Source organism: Gallinula chloropus (genome assembly GCF_964237585.1).
Source record: "Gallinula chloropus genome assembly, chromosome: 1".
In the NCBI taxonomy this organism is placed as follows: Eukaryota; Metazoa; Chordata; class Aves; order Gruiformes; family Rallidae; genus Gallinula; species Gallinula chloropus.
The window spans coordinates 128,023,287-128,042,514 of NC_140085.1; the positions used below are offsets into that span (position 1 = coordinate 128,023,287).

At 48.4% G+C, this 19,228-nt stretch overlaps 1 protein-coding gene across 1 annotated transcript in view; it reads left to right on the top strand.

Annotated features, from left to right (window-relative positions):
- The window catches only part of PCYT1B (phosphate cytidylyltransferase 1B, choline), a gene marked incomplete at both ends in the record, with an annotated part of 30,157 nt that extends 11,714 nt beyond the window's left edge, over positions 1 to 18,443 (top strand). The window contains 7 exons of the mRNA XM_084279541.1: positions 935 to 1,034; positions 2,883 to 2,999; positions 6,794 to 6,945; positions 7,827 to 7,905; positions 11,092 to 11,234; positions 13,405 to 13,593; positions 18,237 to 18,443. Coding sequence (XP_084135667.1) covers positions 935 to 1,034; positions 2,883 to 2,999; positions 6,794 to 6,945; positions 7,827 to 7,905; positions 11,092 to 11,234; positions 13,405 to 13,593; positions 18,237 to 18,443 — 987 coding nt within the window. The remainder of the gene's footprint in view (positions 1 to 934; positions 1,035 to 2,882; positions 3,000 to 6,793; positions 6,946 to 7,826; positions 7,906 to 11,091; positions 11,235 to 13,404; positions 13,594 to 18,236) is intronic.
- Between the last annotated feature and the right edge of the window lie 785 nt (positions 18,444 to 19,228).

Consider the following 19,228-nt stretch of genomic DNA (forward strand, 5'->3'; position numbering starts at 1 on the left):
AGCAAAGCAAACCAAAACTCAGGCCATGGTGGTTTGCTGCTTCTATGATCTGGTAAAGATTTCAAGCCAAGAGTGGCAGAAGTGTGTAGTTTTTTTGTATCAGACCATATGGCAGATAATAAATATCTGAGGGTCTGATCGCTGATAACTTCCTACGTTGGCAGAAAATCCAATTTCTGCAATCAAGTTTCCTGACAGATAACGCCACATCATTCTTCACACATCATTCTTCACACATCCTCACCCTTTAGCTTATAAGCTCTTCAGAGCAAGTACCACTGTGGTGTCCTGATGCAGTTAAAGCATTTTAGTACTATCTCAGTATGTGTCAGACCTGAGAAAGGAGTTGCAGCTCAGTTAGCTCTAGTTAGGTGGGACTTCTGGTGGCAGTTTTGGCTTTATTTTGACTGACTCCTCAAGATTATCCAAGGCTCAGTTTAAAGACACAGCAGAACAGCCTCTAGTCTCAGTCAACCGTTTGGATGCCTTGTCAGTGTGAGGAGCTGGTGTTTGTGAGGAGGTGGCCTATTTGCAGCTTTCGGAATCCTAATTAGCTTTTCCAGCGGTTATTTGCACACAACACATTTTGCATCTTGGGCCTTTAGGCTCATTGAGACCAAACCAAGGCTTAAGCTGCTTGGGCAAAAGAAAAATTATATACCTGCACCTACCATGAAAGTGTGTGAGTTTCTCAACAAAGAAGTAAGTTGCATTATGTGTTTGGAAAGCTTTATTTCCCTCATGGTTTTCCCTTGTGTCAATTGTATGTGCTAAGGGGTGACCAAAAAGCAAATATCCCAGGGGAGGAAAAAAAAACCTCCAAAACACTCAATGTTAAGCCTGGTTACAGCATCCTACCACACTTAAATAGTTCTTTTTTAACTACTTGACAGAAAACAATACAGTAACTTCCTTTGTGTTTTTCCCCTTCCAGACTCTGACGGCTCCTGCTCCGTTTGCAGATGAGACAAGCTGCCAGTGCCAAGCCCCCCATGAGAAGCTAACCATCGCACAGGCCCGCCTGGGAACACCCGGTACGTGTGGAGAGCAACACCAGCAGGGCCACGGGTTCAGGGGCCGCGGGGCCAAAGCACAGGCTCTCCCATACAAACACCTGTCCCTGCTCGCCGGTGTCTGCCAACTTGGAAGCAGAATGGCTGGCCTGGTGTCTGGTGCTGTCAGGTAACAGGGAAGAAACCAGTAACTGGAAGACTATTATCTTCTGCTAGGGACGCAGCAGCAGAAAACATTTCATGTTAAGGTATGACGTTTTTGTGGCTGTCTGCATCTTAGTTGGAAGGAAGGACTGCTGGCCCACTCCAGCCAGCCTGAAAATTGTGTTGCGTCGTGGCTACCTCCTGGATTCTCTTCCCATACTGCCTCTGTATGCTGGAAAGCCTCTTCTTTCACTGATGTTTTTGTTCATCATGTCAGGCCTTAAACACCATTTGCCCTTTTAAAAGAAACCGTGCCTGATTTTGGAACTCTTCTATCGGGCCATTTTTTTTCAGACCTACCTTTGTGATTGCGCTGGGGAAACAGGATCATAGAATCATAGAATGGTCCGGGTTGGAAGGGACCCCAAAGCTCATAGAGTTCCAACCCCCTGCCATAGGTAGGGACACTGACCTCCAGGCCTGGATCTACACAGGGTTGCCCAGGGCCCCATCCAACCTGGCCTTCAACACCTCCAGGGATGGGGCATCCACCAGCTCTCTGGGCAGCCTGTTCCAGCACCTCACCACTCTCTCTGTAAAGAGCTTCCCCCTAATATCTAATCTAAACCTTCCCTCCTTTAGCTTTAGTCCATTCCCCCTTGTCCTGCCATTATCTACCCTTTTAAAAAGTTGATTCCCCTCCTGTTTGTATGTTCCCTTCAGGTACTGGAAGGCTGCAACGAGGTCCCACTGCAGCCTTTTCTTCTCCAGGCTGAACAAGCCCAGCTGCCTCAGCCTCTCTTCATAGGGGAGGTGGATGTCATCCCAGGATGATATATAGTCCCAAATACATACCTTATCCTCCCTAAATTCCAAGAAATTCTTTAAAAAAAAAGCCTTTGTGAACTTATTTCACTTATGGTGAAAGTATGTACACTTTATAGGGGCAAGCTGCAGCTTTCCAGCCAGCTCTGCAAGGAACATTCTCCTGTGGCCCCTAATAGCAGAGACATTTCCCTGTAGCCCTGAGGCACTGTCCATGGAGGTTGGATCTCTGTTGCTCTCACCTCCACTGTCCTTTTCCCTGGAGGTAGCACAGATGTCAGACGTGTCATTTGGTAAAAGCCAGTCCTTTTTCTACCTGGAGACTGCTGAAGATGTCATACAGATACCAAGAGTTATAAGGGTGATAGCAGGAGGATGATGAGAAAAAGAAATTACAGGCTCGTTAGAGAGAAGACCTTGGGGGAAGTATGAAAAAAAAAAAGGTATTGAAAAGCTTACTTGGAACATTTTTACAGCAGTGAGCTGTGGAAAGAACAAAGTCAAGGACAAGGGGGGAGGAAGAAGGGAGATGATGAGAAAAAAATAAGGAAAAATTTGAAAAAATCCAGAATGCAGAACTGGCTAGAGAGGCAGAAAAGAACAAGACATATGGTGGAACTCTGAATGAGGCAGGAAGATGACATTTTTGCTAAATTAGAATATGGGGATGATGGATGATAATAAATAGGCTAAGTCTGAGAGAAACCATCAGAGAATGCAGAGAAGCAGCAGCGAGCAGGATGAAACACTGCAAGTTCTCCCACGGTGCGTTTGGAACATCAGAACCGGGGTAAATCTCCACCATCATCTTATCTGGGAACAAAAGGCTGTCCAGTAGAATTAAGTGCAACTTGTTTTGGGCCTGAAAAAAAAATCACTGTTGTGTTTCTTTCTCCACAGTTGACAGACCTGTCAGAGTGTATGCAGATGGGATATTTGACCTCTTCCACTCTGGCCACGCTAGAGCTCTTATGCAAGCCAAAACTCTCTTCCCGAACAGCTACTTATTAGTAGGAGGTAAGATCAGAGTATTTATTGCACTGGATTTTTGCTTCTGTGCTTCAGTATCAGAGAGTTATTGCCGTGCTCGTGCCCCCAGCTGTTTATAAGCTGTGACTTTGAATGCTGCTTTCACTCTGGGGGCTTTCTATAGGCGATTTGCCTTGAATTATGTCTCACAATTGCGTCAATTAAAGTAAAAGTCAAATTCTGCCCTCAGCAGCACAGGCACAATTCCCATTCTAGTTAAAGCAGGTGCCTGCATGACTCTGAGCTTAGAATAGCTCCATATGAATAATTTACCTTTTTCAGTTATTCGCTCAAAATTGTTCAAAGATGGAGATGAGTGAATGAGATCAACCGCTCATTTATTTCTGGCTCCTCGATCTCTCCGCCAGCCAGGCACAGCCCACGTCCCCTGGCTGCCAGGTCAGTACTGTGTGTGCAGACCCAGCCTTCAACCTCAGCAGAGAGGCTCGATCCAGCCCATTATCATTGGAGACCCAATATGTAGGTCATGATTTGAACATAGTTTTCGGCTCACAAGTGTCCCCGGGCAGGTTATTTATCTCTTTGGGGTTTTGGTTTTTTTGGTCATGAATATCTTCTTCTGTTGCTGTGCAGCTGGGTAACAGCTGCTCAGCAGTTGCTACGTGCTTGAGGAGTCACTGGAGGGGGGCTGTGTCCTGCCCAGCTGGCTGTGCAAGCCCTGCTCTCCTGAGGCCCTTAAATATGCATTTCGGCTCCAGTTTCCCCCCGCACCTTTGGGTTCAAGATATGCCTCGCCTAAACGTTTCACAGCAGCATTCAGCTGCTCAAATGCTTCCAGCAGTGATAGTAAAGCCAATGCAAATGCAACCTTCAGGCACTTTATAACATGCATTATTTTATGTCTTTGTCCCAATTCAGTTGAAAGTGGGGAAAAAAAGACCCAACATAGAGGAAAAGCAAAATCTCCTTGTAAACACGCTGTTGGTTTGACTCTTTAAGTTTATGAATTGTGGCAATTCTTGTGGAGGAAAGAAGTTTGTTCTGAAGGAAACATTTAGGACTCTCTTTGCTGAGCCAGGCAGCTTGCACATGAAGCTAGAGGAAGTGCAAGACTGTAAGGGTTTGTTTGGTTTCTTTAAAAAGCAAGTTATATAGGTTTTGTTGTTGCTTTAAAGGAGTGGGGAGTGTCCCAGATCATCCAGGAAGGAGCTCTGGAGCAAAAGCCTGGCGCCTTTGAAATTCATGGCATAGCTTCTTTTGTTGTTGCTTTTAAAGGAGTGGGGAGTGTCCCAGATCATCCAGGAAGGAGCTCTGGAGCAAAAGCCTGGTGCCTTCACCATAGCTTCACTTTGCCCTTATTTTTGGAGTGAAGGACAAAGCAGCCAGCACTCATCAGCACCTCTTCCCAGCAAGGCTCTCTGCATCTTAGCATGTTTGAAAAAAAGGCACCTTTCCACACCCACATACAATTTGTGCTGCAAAAGCACTGGTGGTGGGGTGTGTGTCTCTGTGGGCACCACAACCAACCCCTTGGATTTCTCATCACAAAGACAATTCTTTGGAACTCAGAAAAAAAAAGTTGATAATGGGTGTTTGTACCCTCCCAAAGCATGAGGACAGGATCAAAAGGAAAAGCAGACCTATTGTGTCTGCACTGTACATGAACAAACAGTGATCAAAAAAAAAAAATCAAACCTTTCTGCAGAATTCAAGCAAAAATTACTGTTTTCCAATAATTTTAGTAGACCCTTTCTTCCAGGAGAGGGTAGCTTTAAGATGACATAAAGGCTGTAAATAAATACAAATACAACCTCAGAAGAGATCTCTCTACTGAAAATGCTTTGATCTCCATTAAATTTCTTGTCAGCAGGCATCAAAAAATGGCATAATAGGATAGAGCAGCGCTTGACTAGCTGATATTCATATGTATATTATTATCTGGCTTTGAATTTTGCACAAGCTCCAGGGCTACCCAAGCCTTCCTACATTTCTCCTACTTTAAAGGTCTTTAACGACCATCACAGCAAGAAAACCCATTTTAGATCTCAAGAAAGACGCATCTTTGCCAGCGCCTTGCCTGACAGGTTGGTGTTTTCAAATTAGAAGGAAGCAGCAGCGTCAGGGCTGCTTTCACCACTTCCCTGCAGCACTAATAACCTCGGATTTATCGTTGGTCAAGCCCCTTTACTGCTTGTCCTGGTGTCACAGACAAGTGAGAGCCAAAGGTGCGGGTTTGACCTGCGGTGAAGGACAACCACTGTCGACCCGGCTATAAACGGGTATCGCATCATTCCGTGTGGGGTGTCAGATGACTGTCGTAGCTACAGTACTGGGCAGAGCTGCAGCTGTGGGGACAGGGCACTGTTTTACCCAGCGTTATTGTTGTGGCTTAACCCGGCGGGTGGCTAAACACCACCCAGCCATTTGCTCACTACTCCTCCCCCTGCCCCAGCAGTGGGATGGGAGAGAGAATTGAGGGGGGGGGGGGGAAGTAAACCTCATGGTTTCATAGGACAATAAATGAAATTTTAAAATATACAAGAGAGGTGATGATCAATGCAATTTTTCACCACCTGCTGACTGAAATCCAGCTTGTCCCCAAGCAGCAACCCCCCACGCAGCCAACTCCCCCCACTATTACATATGGCGCATGACATCATAAGGTATGGAATATCCCTTCCCAGTTTGAGTCAGCTGTCCTGGCTGTGTCTCCTCCCAGCTTCTTGTGCACCTCCAGCCTTCTTGCTGGCAGGGCATGAGAAGCTGAAAAGTCCTTGGCTTAGTGTAAGCACTACTTAGCAACAACTAAAACGTCCATGTGCTACTGACATTATTCTCACCCTTAATTCACACACAGCTCCAAACCAGCTGCTAAGAAAAAAAACACCCTCTCCCTGCCAAAACCAGAACAGTTATGGTTATGTGGGTAGAAAGATAGTGTATCTAACTTCTTGTTCTGTAGTAACATGGGTGCAGCTTCCCCTCACTTTAAAAACAATGTGACAAAGTTATTTGTTCGTCCAGAGGTAAAGATGCAGGATTTCTGGGCTTGCTCATGCCACTAGAGCACACGGCTTCTCTCAGTCTGTTCCATGGGGCTTCCTTTTGCGGTTTCCAAGTTGAACATGGCAGAAGCCTTACCTCTCTTTTTATAGAACTCAATGAACTGAAAGCTAAACTCAGAGACAGACTCCTATAAAATCTGCTATGACTTGTTTTCAGCCAGTATTTATTCTGTGAGAAACTGTTCTGCTGTGATTTAGAGCTTGGTTTACATAAGATCAAAAGGGGGAAACAGGTCTAGAGGGGTTGTGAGAGGGTCTCCATCTTTGGAAACACAACTGAAAATGGCCCTGAGCAACCTGTTGCAGCTAACCCTGTGCTGAGAAGGGTGGTTGGATTATGTGGTGCCTTCCTGCCTTAACCACTTTGTGCTACATGACATTTGTGAGCACTTTGACATTGCTGACACTGAACTTCTGATTCTTTTTGGAGCATTGTCCATCACTCCTGAAATTTCAGAGCCCATGAAATCCCCACTTATACTGGAATTGAGTTACCTTGACATGTGCATATAATACCCCTTCAGATGTCCTACAGTAGCTCACTTGGACTCTGGCTGCAGCTCCAGGATGGGAAGGATCTCCAAGAAGTCTAAGGTTGTACCTGCCAACCCTGAGCAGAACCCTTAGACGCCCTGGAGCACCCCAAAATTATCTAAGCTAACAACTGTTCAATGGAATTATCAGGAAAAAATCAACTGCTGGTCATGCTAATTTGACTGAATATGGAGCCCTTTTGTTGATACTTCCATATTTTAGTTTGCAGTGACGATTTAACTCATAAATTCAAAGGCTTCACTGTGATGAATGAGACTGAGCGATATGAAGCCCTCAGACACTGTCGTTACGTGGATGAGGTCATCAGAGATGCACCCTGGACACTGACACCTGAGTTCCTTGAAAAACATAAGGTACATATCTCCCCTTAGCCCTTCTTTCCCCTTTGTAGACCGATAGTTGAGAATAAACAGCAAGTCTGTGAGATTCTATTAGATGGAGCAAATTATGTAATTCAGTTAATTCCAGTCACTGAAACTAGATACGTGGCATTGTTTGCCTCTTTGTCAGAAAATGTCATATTTGTCTTGCTTTTTTTTTTTTCCCTTGATAATGCTTAGATGATTTCTGTGGTGGGGTTTTGAATGGCAAAGTAATACTGAAGAATTATTCACAAACTGACTTTCAGGAAAGAAGATAATGAACCAGGAAAGTTATCACGTAGTGACTAAAGTCTTGAATTAAAGGCACATTTCTTTTATAAGTAAAAGTCATGTGTCCTCTTAAAGGCAAGACAGAATTTTTTATGTGCTGCCAAATGCCTTGCAATATATACATATAAGTCTTAACAGAAGTATAATTAACTAGGATGTATTTTAGTGTCCATATCACTGGGTGACCACAGGACGGCATGACAGTACCAGGTGTAGGTGTATATATACACGGCCCTAAGAAGGTGGGCTCAGTAAGCCTGCCTGGATGGTTTTGAAAGCCATGGTTTGCCACCTGACTTAGCTCTCCCAGTAGGAGTAAAAGCAGGAACAGGTTTTCTACAGAGTATCAGTACAGCCAGAGTGATGTGCTAGTGGCAGCGCTGCTGGAGACGAGCTTGCTTGTCTTGCCTTTGTTCACAACTGATCATACAATGCAGCAGTTGAGGGCCTAAATCTAGTGCGGTATTCTAGGTGGTGGCATTAGGATGAGAATGTCTAAAATGGTCCTCCACAACGACCCCCCCCCACTGAATCAAAATTCAATGATGGTGGCATGTGCTGCTTCTTCTCTTCACTGGCAGATTGACTTTGTAGCCCACGATGACATCCCCTACTCTTCCGCTGGCTCGGATGATGTATACAAACACATAAAGGAGGCAGGTAAGGGCAACTTTACACTTTCAGCATCTTCCTTTTCAGCCTCAGCTCAAAATTCCTGTACTGCCCTTTGATCACGACTGCTGGGACAGAAGCAGTAGAGAAAAGAACACATTCCCTTATGCCCTAACAGTAGGTACTGCTGACTTCAGCAGAAGGGTTCACTTTGTAAAACCACAAAGGATGTCCTTGGCTGAATTCCTGGCATAATCCCCGGGTGACCATTCAGACCTGTCACAGAAGAGTCCTGTCTGGGCTTTTTAAACAACTTCAGGGTGCTTTACTAAGAGCCCTGAACCAATGAAAATGAGCTCCGTTCCCACAGCAGCCCAGCCAGCTTCAGTGGTTTGCAGATAACCACAAACAGAGGGCCCCTTGACACAGCCCAGTCCTGAACAGGGGCAATCACTGGCAGCCTTTAGGAATCATGAGGATCCACGACCGATTTACACTTTTCACTGCACTGGCCAGAGGGTTTGATTCATTTGCCATGACGATTTAGCAGTTTGGGTGACCACCATATTACCTTGAGCACGACCACACCAAAGTCATCAGGACTTTGTATTTCTTCGGTTCAAGGGTGATGAATTAACTCTGAGGAGATGATATTAAGCCACTCTTTGCCAGCAGCAGCTGTCCTAACACAGCGAACAGGGCAGGAGGAGGAACTGAGCATACCTTTCTTCTCCTGCTCCCTGGAGCTGCTGCCCTGAGCACCGGTGAATCCGTCCTCTTCCTGGCCTACATGAATACATATATCAGAGGCTGAAAAAAGCTCAGAGCAAATTGGATGGCAATTTGCTGTGCAAAGTGACCTTCTCCAGCTATCCAGTGACAGCAGTAGACCAGGTATTGACCTGAGCTGAAAGGATAAGCTTTTTATAGCAGTATTTCTTGATCTTTTTCCACTGGCAAGCTTCACTGCAGTGTCAGACTCACAATCCTCATTTGGGAACTGCTGTTTTACAGTTGCAGAGCTAGCATCAGCTTACTTCACTAGGCAGTGGAACAGAGGTACCTCTGGTAAGGATGGGTCACCAAGGGACATACAGTATATGTACTGGCCATGCAGCTGTATTGCCTTTCTTCTGTAAGGTAGGGAGTGCACAGGACAACACCACAGGAGCCCTTGGTGTGACTGCATTGTTGCCAGGCTGAGCTGGAGAGTGCCCAAACCTGGCACATTCTTCTCTGCTGTTGTTGGGTGTGGGTGCAGCTCACCCGTGTCCTCAGGAGTAACTCAAAGTTTGCAGAATGGAGTACGGACTCAGAGCTTCAGGGATTTGTGTTCTGTCCCGTGTCTGTTGCTGTGAGATGCTGGAGTAGTGACTTCAGACTTGTATCACTGAATTTTGTCACATATAAACTGGGAACAATGTTACAGTGACGTTACCTTAGGATTAAAAGGTTGAGAGGCCTAGTGCAGAAAGAGTCCTAACGCTCCAGCCCAGCATTATCACCACAGTGAACTTCCCCTTTCTCCAGGGGTGTTTTAAATAGACCAGTGCTGTAGCTGCGCCCGTGTATTTTCCTTAGCTCCAGTACTCCTATTTTCCCACATCAGGCTGTTGGCAGGGAAGCAGATGGGAACTGTGGAGCTCCCTGTGTAGATTCACGTGGGCTCCCATTTCCTTGCTCCCTTCAGCGGGTGGGAGGGCACATGGACCACAGTGAGCAGGGTGACAATGCACTGAGTAAACCTCTGCACGTCTGTGAACAAGTAGCTTGGAAAACATGAATCAGTTCAACAGGTGAAGAATATGAAAGCAAAATCAGTGACTAGAGGTAATGTTCTCACACGTGGGCTCGTGCATCTACCTGAAAACAGCTCTGCTTTTGGCTTAGCAAGGGTAAGGTTTGGACTTCTTCATATGCTGTACCTCCTATCTATAAAGGCTTCTGGCTCAAAGTGTTTTTTACTGCTTCCAAAAATAGTTTCCTGAACGACTGCTGCAAGTCTGAGAAGCACGATCAAGGAAACCTCTCTGCTTGTGACTAAAACAATCTATTTTTCAGCAGAGTATTAATTAGAGATCAGAAAGAAGAAAACATCACAGAGCATTTAATCACAGGAGGCTGCTAAGCCTCTTGATTCATTCTCCATATCTTTTTCTAACCTTGTGAAAGCAGCTAGCAATGCCTGCCTACTTCAGGTGACCACGTGAAGCTTACTTTGCCCGTAGCTATACCACCCTTTTAAGACAAAGCACTACTTTGTTTGGCAAAACCATTTCCAGCCCTATTTACCACATATTTCTCTCAGCAGCAGCTTGATGGCACGGTTACATATAAGTGAGAGGAGTAATACTTTGTAGCCCCACCTGCCTGCTAAACCCAGGTGTGCTAGCACTCCACTGCTCTTTTGTGACTTGCCTGACCAGTACAAGAGATCCTGTCATGATGAGGAGCAGTTGAAAGGCAGTGTGTTCCTCAGGTGTGCTGAAAAAAATGGCTAGTTTTATTAGGGACGTATCTGTTGGAGCAGGGATTGCAATGATGCAGCCACTGACAAGGCCCAGTGGACACGAAAAGGGGGCTGTGGGGACTGCTACCCTTGGTCCCTGTTGTAAATCTGTGCTTGTTCAAGCCACTGTTAGGCTCCACCTTCCTCCAACTTCCTTCAGGGTGTTTTTCCAGTGGTTGTAACGCATCTTTTACCTGAAGGTGCTTCCTGGCCCTGGCCAAGGCCAGAGGCCGGCCTGTTCTACTCAGCAGAACAAAGACCACCTGGTGGTGCAGCACAGGCATGGAGGGGGCAGTGGAAATAGGCGGGAGAGAAGTAAATGGGCCTCCAGTAGTGGGAGTGGAAGCCAACCCTCGCCCCTGTATGCGATGTTAAATAAGGTCTCAGCTTTCTATTTATATATAGAAAGCCCTGCTTGGTGAATCGCCACAACCACAAGGTCTGGCCTTCCCGGGAGCTCCCGCCAACTTCCACGTCATAGCTGACGCCGTGAAGAGGGCAAGTGGGAGCCTTTCTAAAGGCCTGAGGAGAACCAAACAGTACAGTGACTTAGTGCCTTCCCCGAGCTCCCACGGGAACAACAGGAAAGAATCAGGAATAAGATGGGGAGAACTGCAAGTCTCTTACCTTCGGTCAGGCATTTCTGTGTTCATCCGCAGCCGCCTGCCGCAGTGCCTGGTCCTGCCCTGCTTTCTCAGCGGGCTTTCTTTTCCCACTTTGCTCAGGAATGTTTGTACCAACCCAGAGAACGGAAGGGATCTCCACATCAGATATCATCACAAGGATCGTCCGGGACTACGACGTGTACGCCCGGCGCAACCTCCAGCGAGGATACACGGCCAAAGAGCTGAATGTTAGTTTTATAAATGTAAGTACACCCATCTGCACGTGCTCCTGAAACGCTCTCTCCTCGGGACCCCCAACCTCGAGTAAAGGTTACGAAAGTGGATCTTCCTCCTGCTGCTTTTAAAATAGCTGGGAAGAACTTAAACTGGTAAGCTAGGGGTAGTTTCAACCGCTCCTATTAATTAGCAGCTTCATTTCCATCTTATGTTTTCACCTTTGTAGCAAAGCTGCAGCTCCTCCTTCCGCCTTAAGCTGTAGGTGACTTCATAATACACTGGGAAGATGTCGCCACCTCCCACGGAAAACTCTTCAGCCACTCACACAAGACATGATTTCTTTCTTTATTCCCGTCATGAGGCAGCACAGAGCGCAAAGGTTCCGATGCCCAAACTTTCTCTGCAATGTGACAAACCAACAAAACAAAAAAACCCCACCCCTGAGCAGTGAGGTTACTAGAGAAAACTAAAATTATTTTTTAAAAGACCAGATTTTTTAAAAAATTATTTTTATAGGCAGCTGGTATGAAAACGATGCTGAAGAAATCAGAAGCCATGCTAGGGAGGGCAAGAGCGCTATTTGAAAGGGTTGCTCGAATGATTTAGCTTCCACGTTCAGAGCTGCACCTTACCCTCCAGTCAGGCGTAAACCCTGATCAGAAATGGAAGTTTACTTCATTTCCTGTTTCCAGTCTTAACTTAAGGCCTCAAGATAACCCGTGTTAGCGAAATCTTTCCTATTGTTGGACTGGCTCCCAGGAGAACTTCCCCCTCCTTCCCTGAAGCTGGGAAACCCCCTTGTGAAGGACTGAATTGTGTCATTTCACAAGGGTTTTAGTTTCTGTTATTCTGAAGTCTGGCAGATAAATCATCGATCACAAGGCATAAATATTTATTTCCCCATGCTTTTTTTTCAGTCTTCTACAAAATCTCTTTTAAAAAAATCCTGCTTTTACTCTATGCAGAAGGATTGCTACTGCAAATACTTGTTAAGGGCAGGCTGGCTGCCTTGGGGGTTCTCAGATGTATCCTTTAGAGGCTCTCAAGATACCTTTGCATAAGGCATGCTTCTCCCAGTCTCAAGCCACTGATGTATCCTGAAATCCCTCCTGGCATGTGGTTATTTAGCTGAGAGCAGTGCAGAAATACTAATTTGTCCCAGAGGCTGCCTGTGCGTTTCAGAATCAAATGGGATTTCACCAAAGCAGAGAAGCTCCGGCTTCCTTGTTCAAGAAGGGCTCGGTCACCTAGTAGATGCAAAGAGAGTTTGGTTTCTTTGGACCTTGAGGATTTAATTTGGCCTTGTGACCTGAAAAGACTGTTCTAGCGATTCCTGACCTAGAAGAAACCCTACCTCAGCACTAAACAGTCTTTGTTTTGCAAGTAAATTCAAGTGACCATTAAACAAAGTTCATGGGCATTAAAAGCCAACAGTGATTTGTGCTTCTGCAGAGCCCATTACACCTTCAAGGGCACAGCGTGAGGGAGCTGTGCGGCCTGTGCTTGGAGAGCGAAGAAGCATTTCAGGACAAAAGCCATTTAACCCTGACATACTTTAAAAGCTTGGCCTGGGGAGCTCCCTAACATCATCTTCCCCATCCCTCTCCTTTTTTGTCTGACATGCACTTGGGAGCTTGCCCTCTTTTCTAACCAGCCCGCTGGCCACAAGCCCCTGGCCTACACATACATCTCTGCTGTGGCCAGAAGCTCCTGTATCAGCCAGGCTCAGAGGTGGAGAGAGCTTTCCTTCTGCTCTGCCAAAACCCAGCCAAGGAGACTGTTTGGTCCAAACTATCATCCAGGCTGGCAGGTCAGCCGTGGGCTGTGTTTGCTGGGGAGCCCAGGGAAATCTGCCTCCTGCTTAAGTTTGAGCTGTTAATTTCTCACTCGTACCCTTCACAAGGTTCATAATTTTTTCCTAGTGTGTTCAGCTTGAGGATATGGAAAGATTCGTGGAGTGGATTAAACCCAGTAACCACACACCCAGTAATCACACAGGACTGTCTTTTCCATATGTGCCTCCCGCGCTTCATTCCACAAATGTAAAATTTGCATTTGTAAAAATAATCTGGGAATAGTTAACCAAGGCCATATGTATTAGGCTACACAAATGCAATTATCTCTTCTTCTCGACTGCCAGTAGCTAATTATTTCCAAGTCCCTGTATATTAACCTCCATCCACGCTTTTAAAACAGGAGAAGAAATACCGCTTCCAAAACCAGGTGGACAAAATGAAAGAGAAAGTCAAGAACGTGGAGGAAAAATCAAAAGAGTTTGTTTACAAGGTGGAGGAGAAGAGCCATGACCTCATTCAGAAGTGGGAAGAAAAGTCCAGGGAATTTATTGGCAACTTTTTAGAGCTGTTTGGACCCGACGGAGCCTGGGTAGGTATTCTGCCATCCCAGGAAGTCTGAGCAGGTTTTTATTTGTCTTCTGTAATGCAGACCAAGAGCAGGTTCTTTAGCAGCAGCCTTTGTTCTGAAAGCCAGCACAGCAGGGTAAGCCCAAACCTGCTTGCTGAACCCAATCACACGTGCCAGTGCTGCAGGGGAGGATTTGCCGCTTTGGGCTGCTGCTTCTCTGGAATGATGGCTGCCCTTGGCGAGGGTGCGATGCTGACCACGATCCTGCATGCAGTAGAGCTGTGTGACAGCAACACACCAGCACACAGGCTGAGGCAGCTTGTTCTCCCCATCAGCACTAAGTGGGAGACTGCAGACATGAGGGAGAAACCAGACACTGGGGGTGGTGAGGGAAACAGGGCCCCTGAAAAGTTTTTCAGTGGCTCTTTTCATGCTCTGGCTGCAGCAGATGATGACAATTTTCTAACCTTAACAACTATGGATTTAAAAGCTCCAAGGAATGAATTTACAGGCCAAGAGGCCAGGCTTGCCTGACTGACTGCAGGGAAGGCTCAGGTAGAAGCGGAGCAGTGCCGAAGCTCCCCTCAGCACATGCTGGCTCCACAAAGCCCACTTACCAAAGGTCCCCAGGCACATTGGGAAGGCAGTTGGGAGTCTGCAACAGCACCCTTTGGGGAGAAACCCCAGGGCCTTACCTGCTTACACCAAGGGCACACACTGAGCGGTGACACTTCAGAGCCCCCGAGGAGTTCCAGCCACTGTCTTTAAGTTCTGATAACTTGTCAAACCTTGAGGAGCTTTGTTCTCTTGTACTGCATCCCACTGCTACATTGAAACCAGTAGAAAAACTTACTTTTAATGTGAAAGTTACCATGTTTGAACTAGATGTTCCTAGATCTTCCAACTGGGAGTCAGTCCTTCTCCAGCAAGCGCTCCTGCCACTGCCTTGCAGTAACAGCCCAGGCCCTTCCCAGGCGCTTCAGTACAGGCGCCATATCGGACGTGCTGCTCTAGTTGCTCAGTTCGAGGAAACGTGAGCAAGCAGGAGAGCAGCAAGCAGCGAGGGGTGAACGGAGGGGAGGAGAGTAGCCAAATAATCCCCCAGGAAAGCAGGATGCTTCAGAGGTACATTTTCCAGGCCGTGGCCTGCAGGCTGCCAGGCAGCTCCCTCCTTACCTGAAAGCAAACCCTTGGCAAGGGGCTTGTCCAAAGCCTGAGGATTACAGGTGGAGGCAAAGCAGCAGCAAGCCAGAGAGAACAGTTCTGGACTAGCACAAAGCAGATACTACTGGAGTATCTGTAGAGAGCCAACACACATGTAACTCTCTCACGTTGCTTCTGTCGGTCCATACCTGAGTAGCTTCCCATCGTGACCAGGACCTTGTGCTGAAAGGATCTCAGCAGAGTTTTTGTTTACAAACAAACTCTCAGGAAGATTTGCAGCCCCCCCGTGAATTAAATAGCCCACATCACAACTCAGCACCACCAAAGCACGGAGTAGCTCCCTCTTACCTGAGTTCCCACCTCTTCTCTGCCATCATTTGCTGGGTTGATTACCACTCAGTTATTAAAAGCCTAAAATTAGGCTGTGAAGGCTTCAGAACAGAGCCTGTGTAACCTCCATGCAGCTATGCCTGTCTCATGCAAAGGCGTGTGCTGGGTAACACCGGTCCCAGCCACATAAACACAGAGCTGCTTCAGCAGTTCCTTCCTTGGCAGCATCGTTCCCCTCGAGGAGGGGAGAGGGCAGCAGGTTTCCCCGCAGTGACCACACCCACACCAGGAGCCCTGCATCTCCCAGTTACTGTCCATAGGGCTTGGCAAGCACCCCCCATGTGGGGCAGTCCGTAGGTGCTGAATAAATAACACCCATGCTGACAGAGCAGGTGGGACCCACAAGCGCCGTTGGAAGGGGAGGCAGTTTGGCTGGGCAGAGAGGGGAAAAGGAACTTCAAAGCCTTGATCCCGTGCCCTGACTCTGCCCACTCAACACTGCACACCAACAGCCTCTTTAAAACCCCTCTGCTGATAAAACACCTTGCCAAATTTGAGTAGAGAGCTGCTCTGCAGAGGGCTCCGGGGAGCAGAGGCAGCCTCCTGGTTACTGAGCTGCTGTCCCAGCCCCAAGCTGGGAACCTGGTGCAGGGACAGAGACCTTTGCTGTGAACACGAGTGAAATCTCCTTATGGAGATGTAGGAAAAGCATCGGTGACAAGGAGCTGAGAGGTGCTGTGGCTTTTTTAAAACCAGTTTGAGCCTTGCAACAGGAAAGACTTTTCAAACACTGATAACTCGCTATTAGTGTCACAACTGTTATTAACATTAATTTGCCTTATCACCGTTAGTTAGATGTTGCTTTTAATGTTGACATTAAAAGTACAGGAATCGTTATGGGCACGCCAGATTCCTGGATCAGTAATTTGCATGCCATTAATATGCTATTATTATTATTTCACAAATAATTATTATAATACTCTTTATGCCAGCACCAGTTCTCTACAAGTAAGGGCCGTGTAGCCCACAAAAAATGCATGTTTGTGAAAAAAGGCTGAACCCCCATCTTAGGTCTGTCATTCATGGGGAATTCCACTCACCTGAGCAATCCCCAGGTGCATTTTATTTCGGCAAGACACTTACCCAGGTGAAGGTGTGAGTGCATCAGCTTCTTCAAGCAAGAAGCTGTCCACTGAAGCAGGTAGCTGGGAAGCAGGTGTCCTACATATAGCCTGTCTGGGGCCTTGGTGGGATTCTCTTTTCCATCCCTGGCCCATGCAGCCCAAGGTGCAGTTGCATACCCCCTGCCACAGGGGCTACCAGCGAAGCTGGGCTGCCTCTGTCTCTGCCAGCACTGGTACCACACCAGCCTGGAGCACCACAGTGTCGCTGAGCTTTCCAGCATGGCTGGTATGGTGCCAGGGGCAGGAGGGAGTCCAAGTGCTTTGCTTGGCAAGGAAAAAGATACTTCATATCCATCCTTATTTTTTTTTTGTTGGGTGTAATCTTCAGTGTGAGGGTAAATGAGTCCAACAGAACCCAAATTTCTGGGATCTAAAGAGGAATTTGCACTCCCAGCACTGAATTTCATCAGGCTCCAGAGCTTTGTCAGCCCTGGTGACACCCTCGTAGCAGAAACCCTCCCCCACCCAAATGCTTTCTGGCACCTTTTAATCAGGAGCAACCACCATCTGCTAAGTATTGGGAGTGGAGGAAGCCGTGAGTATGAAGGACCTGGCAGTAGCATGGGAGGAGGTTCCATGCCATGTGTGAGCATGTGGCTAAGGCAGCCTGGGCAGGCAGAGGGTATCCTTGCCCAGAGCAGGGGGGTGGGGCTAGATGGGCTTTGAGGTCCCTTCCAACCCGAACCAGCCTGCAATAGGTGTGATAAAGATATAAATTGGAGGGGGGGGCCCAGAGAGGAGCTGCTGACATCTGTGCTGGATTGTTAACCCCTGGGAACTGGGAAACACTGGGCACCTGAAGGGAGAGCCCGGGGCTGGCCTGTCTTCTGGCAGGGAATGCTGAGCTTCAGTGGGGGAGGAAGAGCAAGGCAGGCAGCCACGTGCCTCAGAGCTGGGAGGAAGGTCATAGCAGAGGAGAGTGACTGCAGGGGGACGGGGAGGAGGAGTGAAAGGAAAGCAAGCTGAGGAAGGCTGGGGCCTGCAGCCGCCCCGGCCTGCGCGCCCACAGCACCCCTGCGGAAACACTCAGCTCGGAGCGGTGACTTAACGTGCCGGGGGCTGCCTCTCCCGTTCCAGCCGAGCATCGCCTGCGACCCGGCCCCGGGTGCTCCAGCCGAGGTTGAGCCTTCTCGTTCCCCGTCGCCAGGAGGAGCGGCGAGGCACTCGCCTTCGGCCTTCCCTGCAGGAATCCCGCAGCGCTCAGCAGCACGTCCCGGATCTCCCGTGTCCCAGCCCGGCAGCCGCGCACAAGGCCCCGTAGGAGCTCAGGAGTAGCAGCACCCGCTGCAGCAGCGCAGCTCGCTCGGCTGAAAAGGCAGCGGCCTCTCCCGCCCCGGGCAGGCCGCCCCTCAGCTTTACAGAGCCCAACTAGCAATAAAGCCCCCAGCAGAACACGGAGCCTCCACCTGTTTCTCTTTCCAGCCGGTGCCTGAACCCAGACCTTCCCCTCTACAGTGTTACGGGTGGGGTGGGCCTAGTCCAGGGAGCTGGGGAAGCAGCTGCCAGTGTTTGGCTGGAACCAGGCAGCCTCCCCGGAGGGGGGAGAGAGGGAGAAAGGGGGGACCAGCCAGGAAGCTCACAAGACGTGTGGTCTGTCCCAGCACACTCAGAGGAAAAGGCCTGGGGAACAAGGAGCACTGGGGGTTTGGGCAGAGTGCCTGAGAGACAGAGAGCGACCCAACACACAGAACAGAATCCAAAGGGAGTTCCCACTCGCTGCCTTAGGACAACACGTGCAGTATTCTCACACTGGGGGTGTCTGATCTGAGAAAAAAAAGCCTTGTCACGTTAGGACAGGCTATTGCGAGCAGAGGGCAAGAGGCAAAGGCTAAGTGAGGGCTGAACAGCCACACTTCAGACAGGGAATCCTCCTTCTCCCTGCCCCTCCCAGGCGAGAGGCAGGGCACCGCAGCCCCTGCCTGCTCACAGACGTACCTTCCCCTCACTGCTTTACTCAGAGAGTACCTTTTCACTTTGCTTTTGCAGAAGCAGATGTTCCAGGAACGAAGTGGCCGAATGCTCCAGGCTTTTTCTCCCCGTCAGAGCCCAAACAGCAGCCCTACGCGAGGCCGCTCTCCATCCCGTTCTCCATCTCCACCCTGGGTCTTCAATAAATCCTCCCCTCCCTCTTCTCCAAAAGCTGCCTCTGCCTCCCTCAGCAGCATGAGCGAGGGAGACGAGGATGAAAAGTAAAATATATATTTTTTTAACCATGAGACAGAAGAACAAGCTACGAACTCAACCGCTGGATGGGGAGAAGCGTGAAGAACATCTGGGGTATCTCTGACAGCAGGGAATGTGCTCTGGGGACAAGATGCTGAAAACCGACTGGAGCACAGCAAGGGAGATCTCAGGAAGAGCTTATCCCATCCCCTCTCCCTCGCAGTGCCTGGAGGCCCGGCCGGCAGCGCTTGCCTGACACGGTACTGGGGACTGACAGAAGAAACAGGCGCCTCTCTGCGAGTACCTGTCCACGTGTTGCTGCTCACAGCTGCTGTGGGAACTCTGCACCGAGTGGGGCTGGCGGGAAGAGCCCGGCTGGATCCCAATCCAGACCCAGCCTGTGACAGCTACGGCCCACGGACGAAGATGCATTTGTACCAGACCCTGCTAACTTGGAACTCTCCTGGCACGTGAAGAAATGGCATCGCTGCAGCAAACGTATTCAGAAGTGGGAAATGACCTTGTTACTTCTTCCTTTCTGAATTCGATCTCTGAATTCGTCCGTGAAGCAGAGAGCTCCCCAGCCAAGTCAGTGGAAATCCAGTGAATACGTTCAAGCTACTGAATGCTGCTTGTTGACCAAGCCTCGGTACGGGGTGCGTGCAAGGACTCCGGCTTTATTTGCTTTATCCAATCGCCCTCCCTGTTCCTAGTGCCTGAACAGCCACCTGATCGCTTCTGCTCCCCGGCTTTGCGCTTTGGAGGCAAGAGAGTAAAATGGAAAGGCTGGAAGGTGGTGTAGGAAAGTCAGTTTG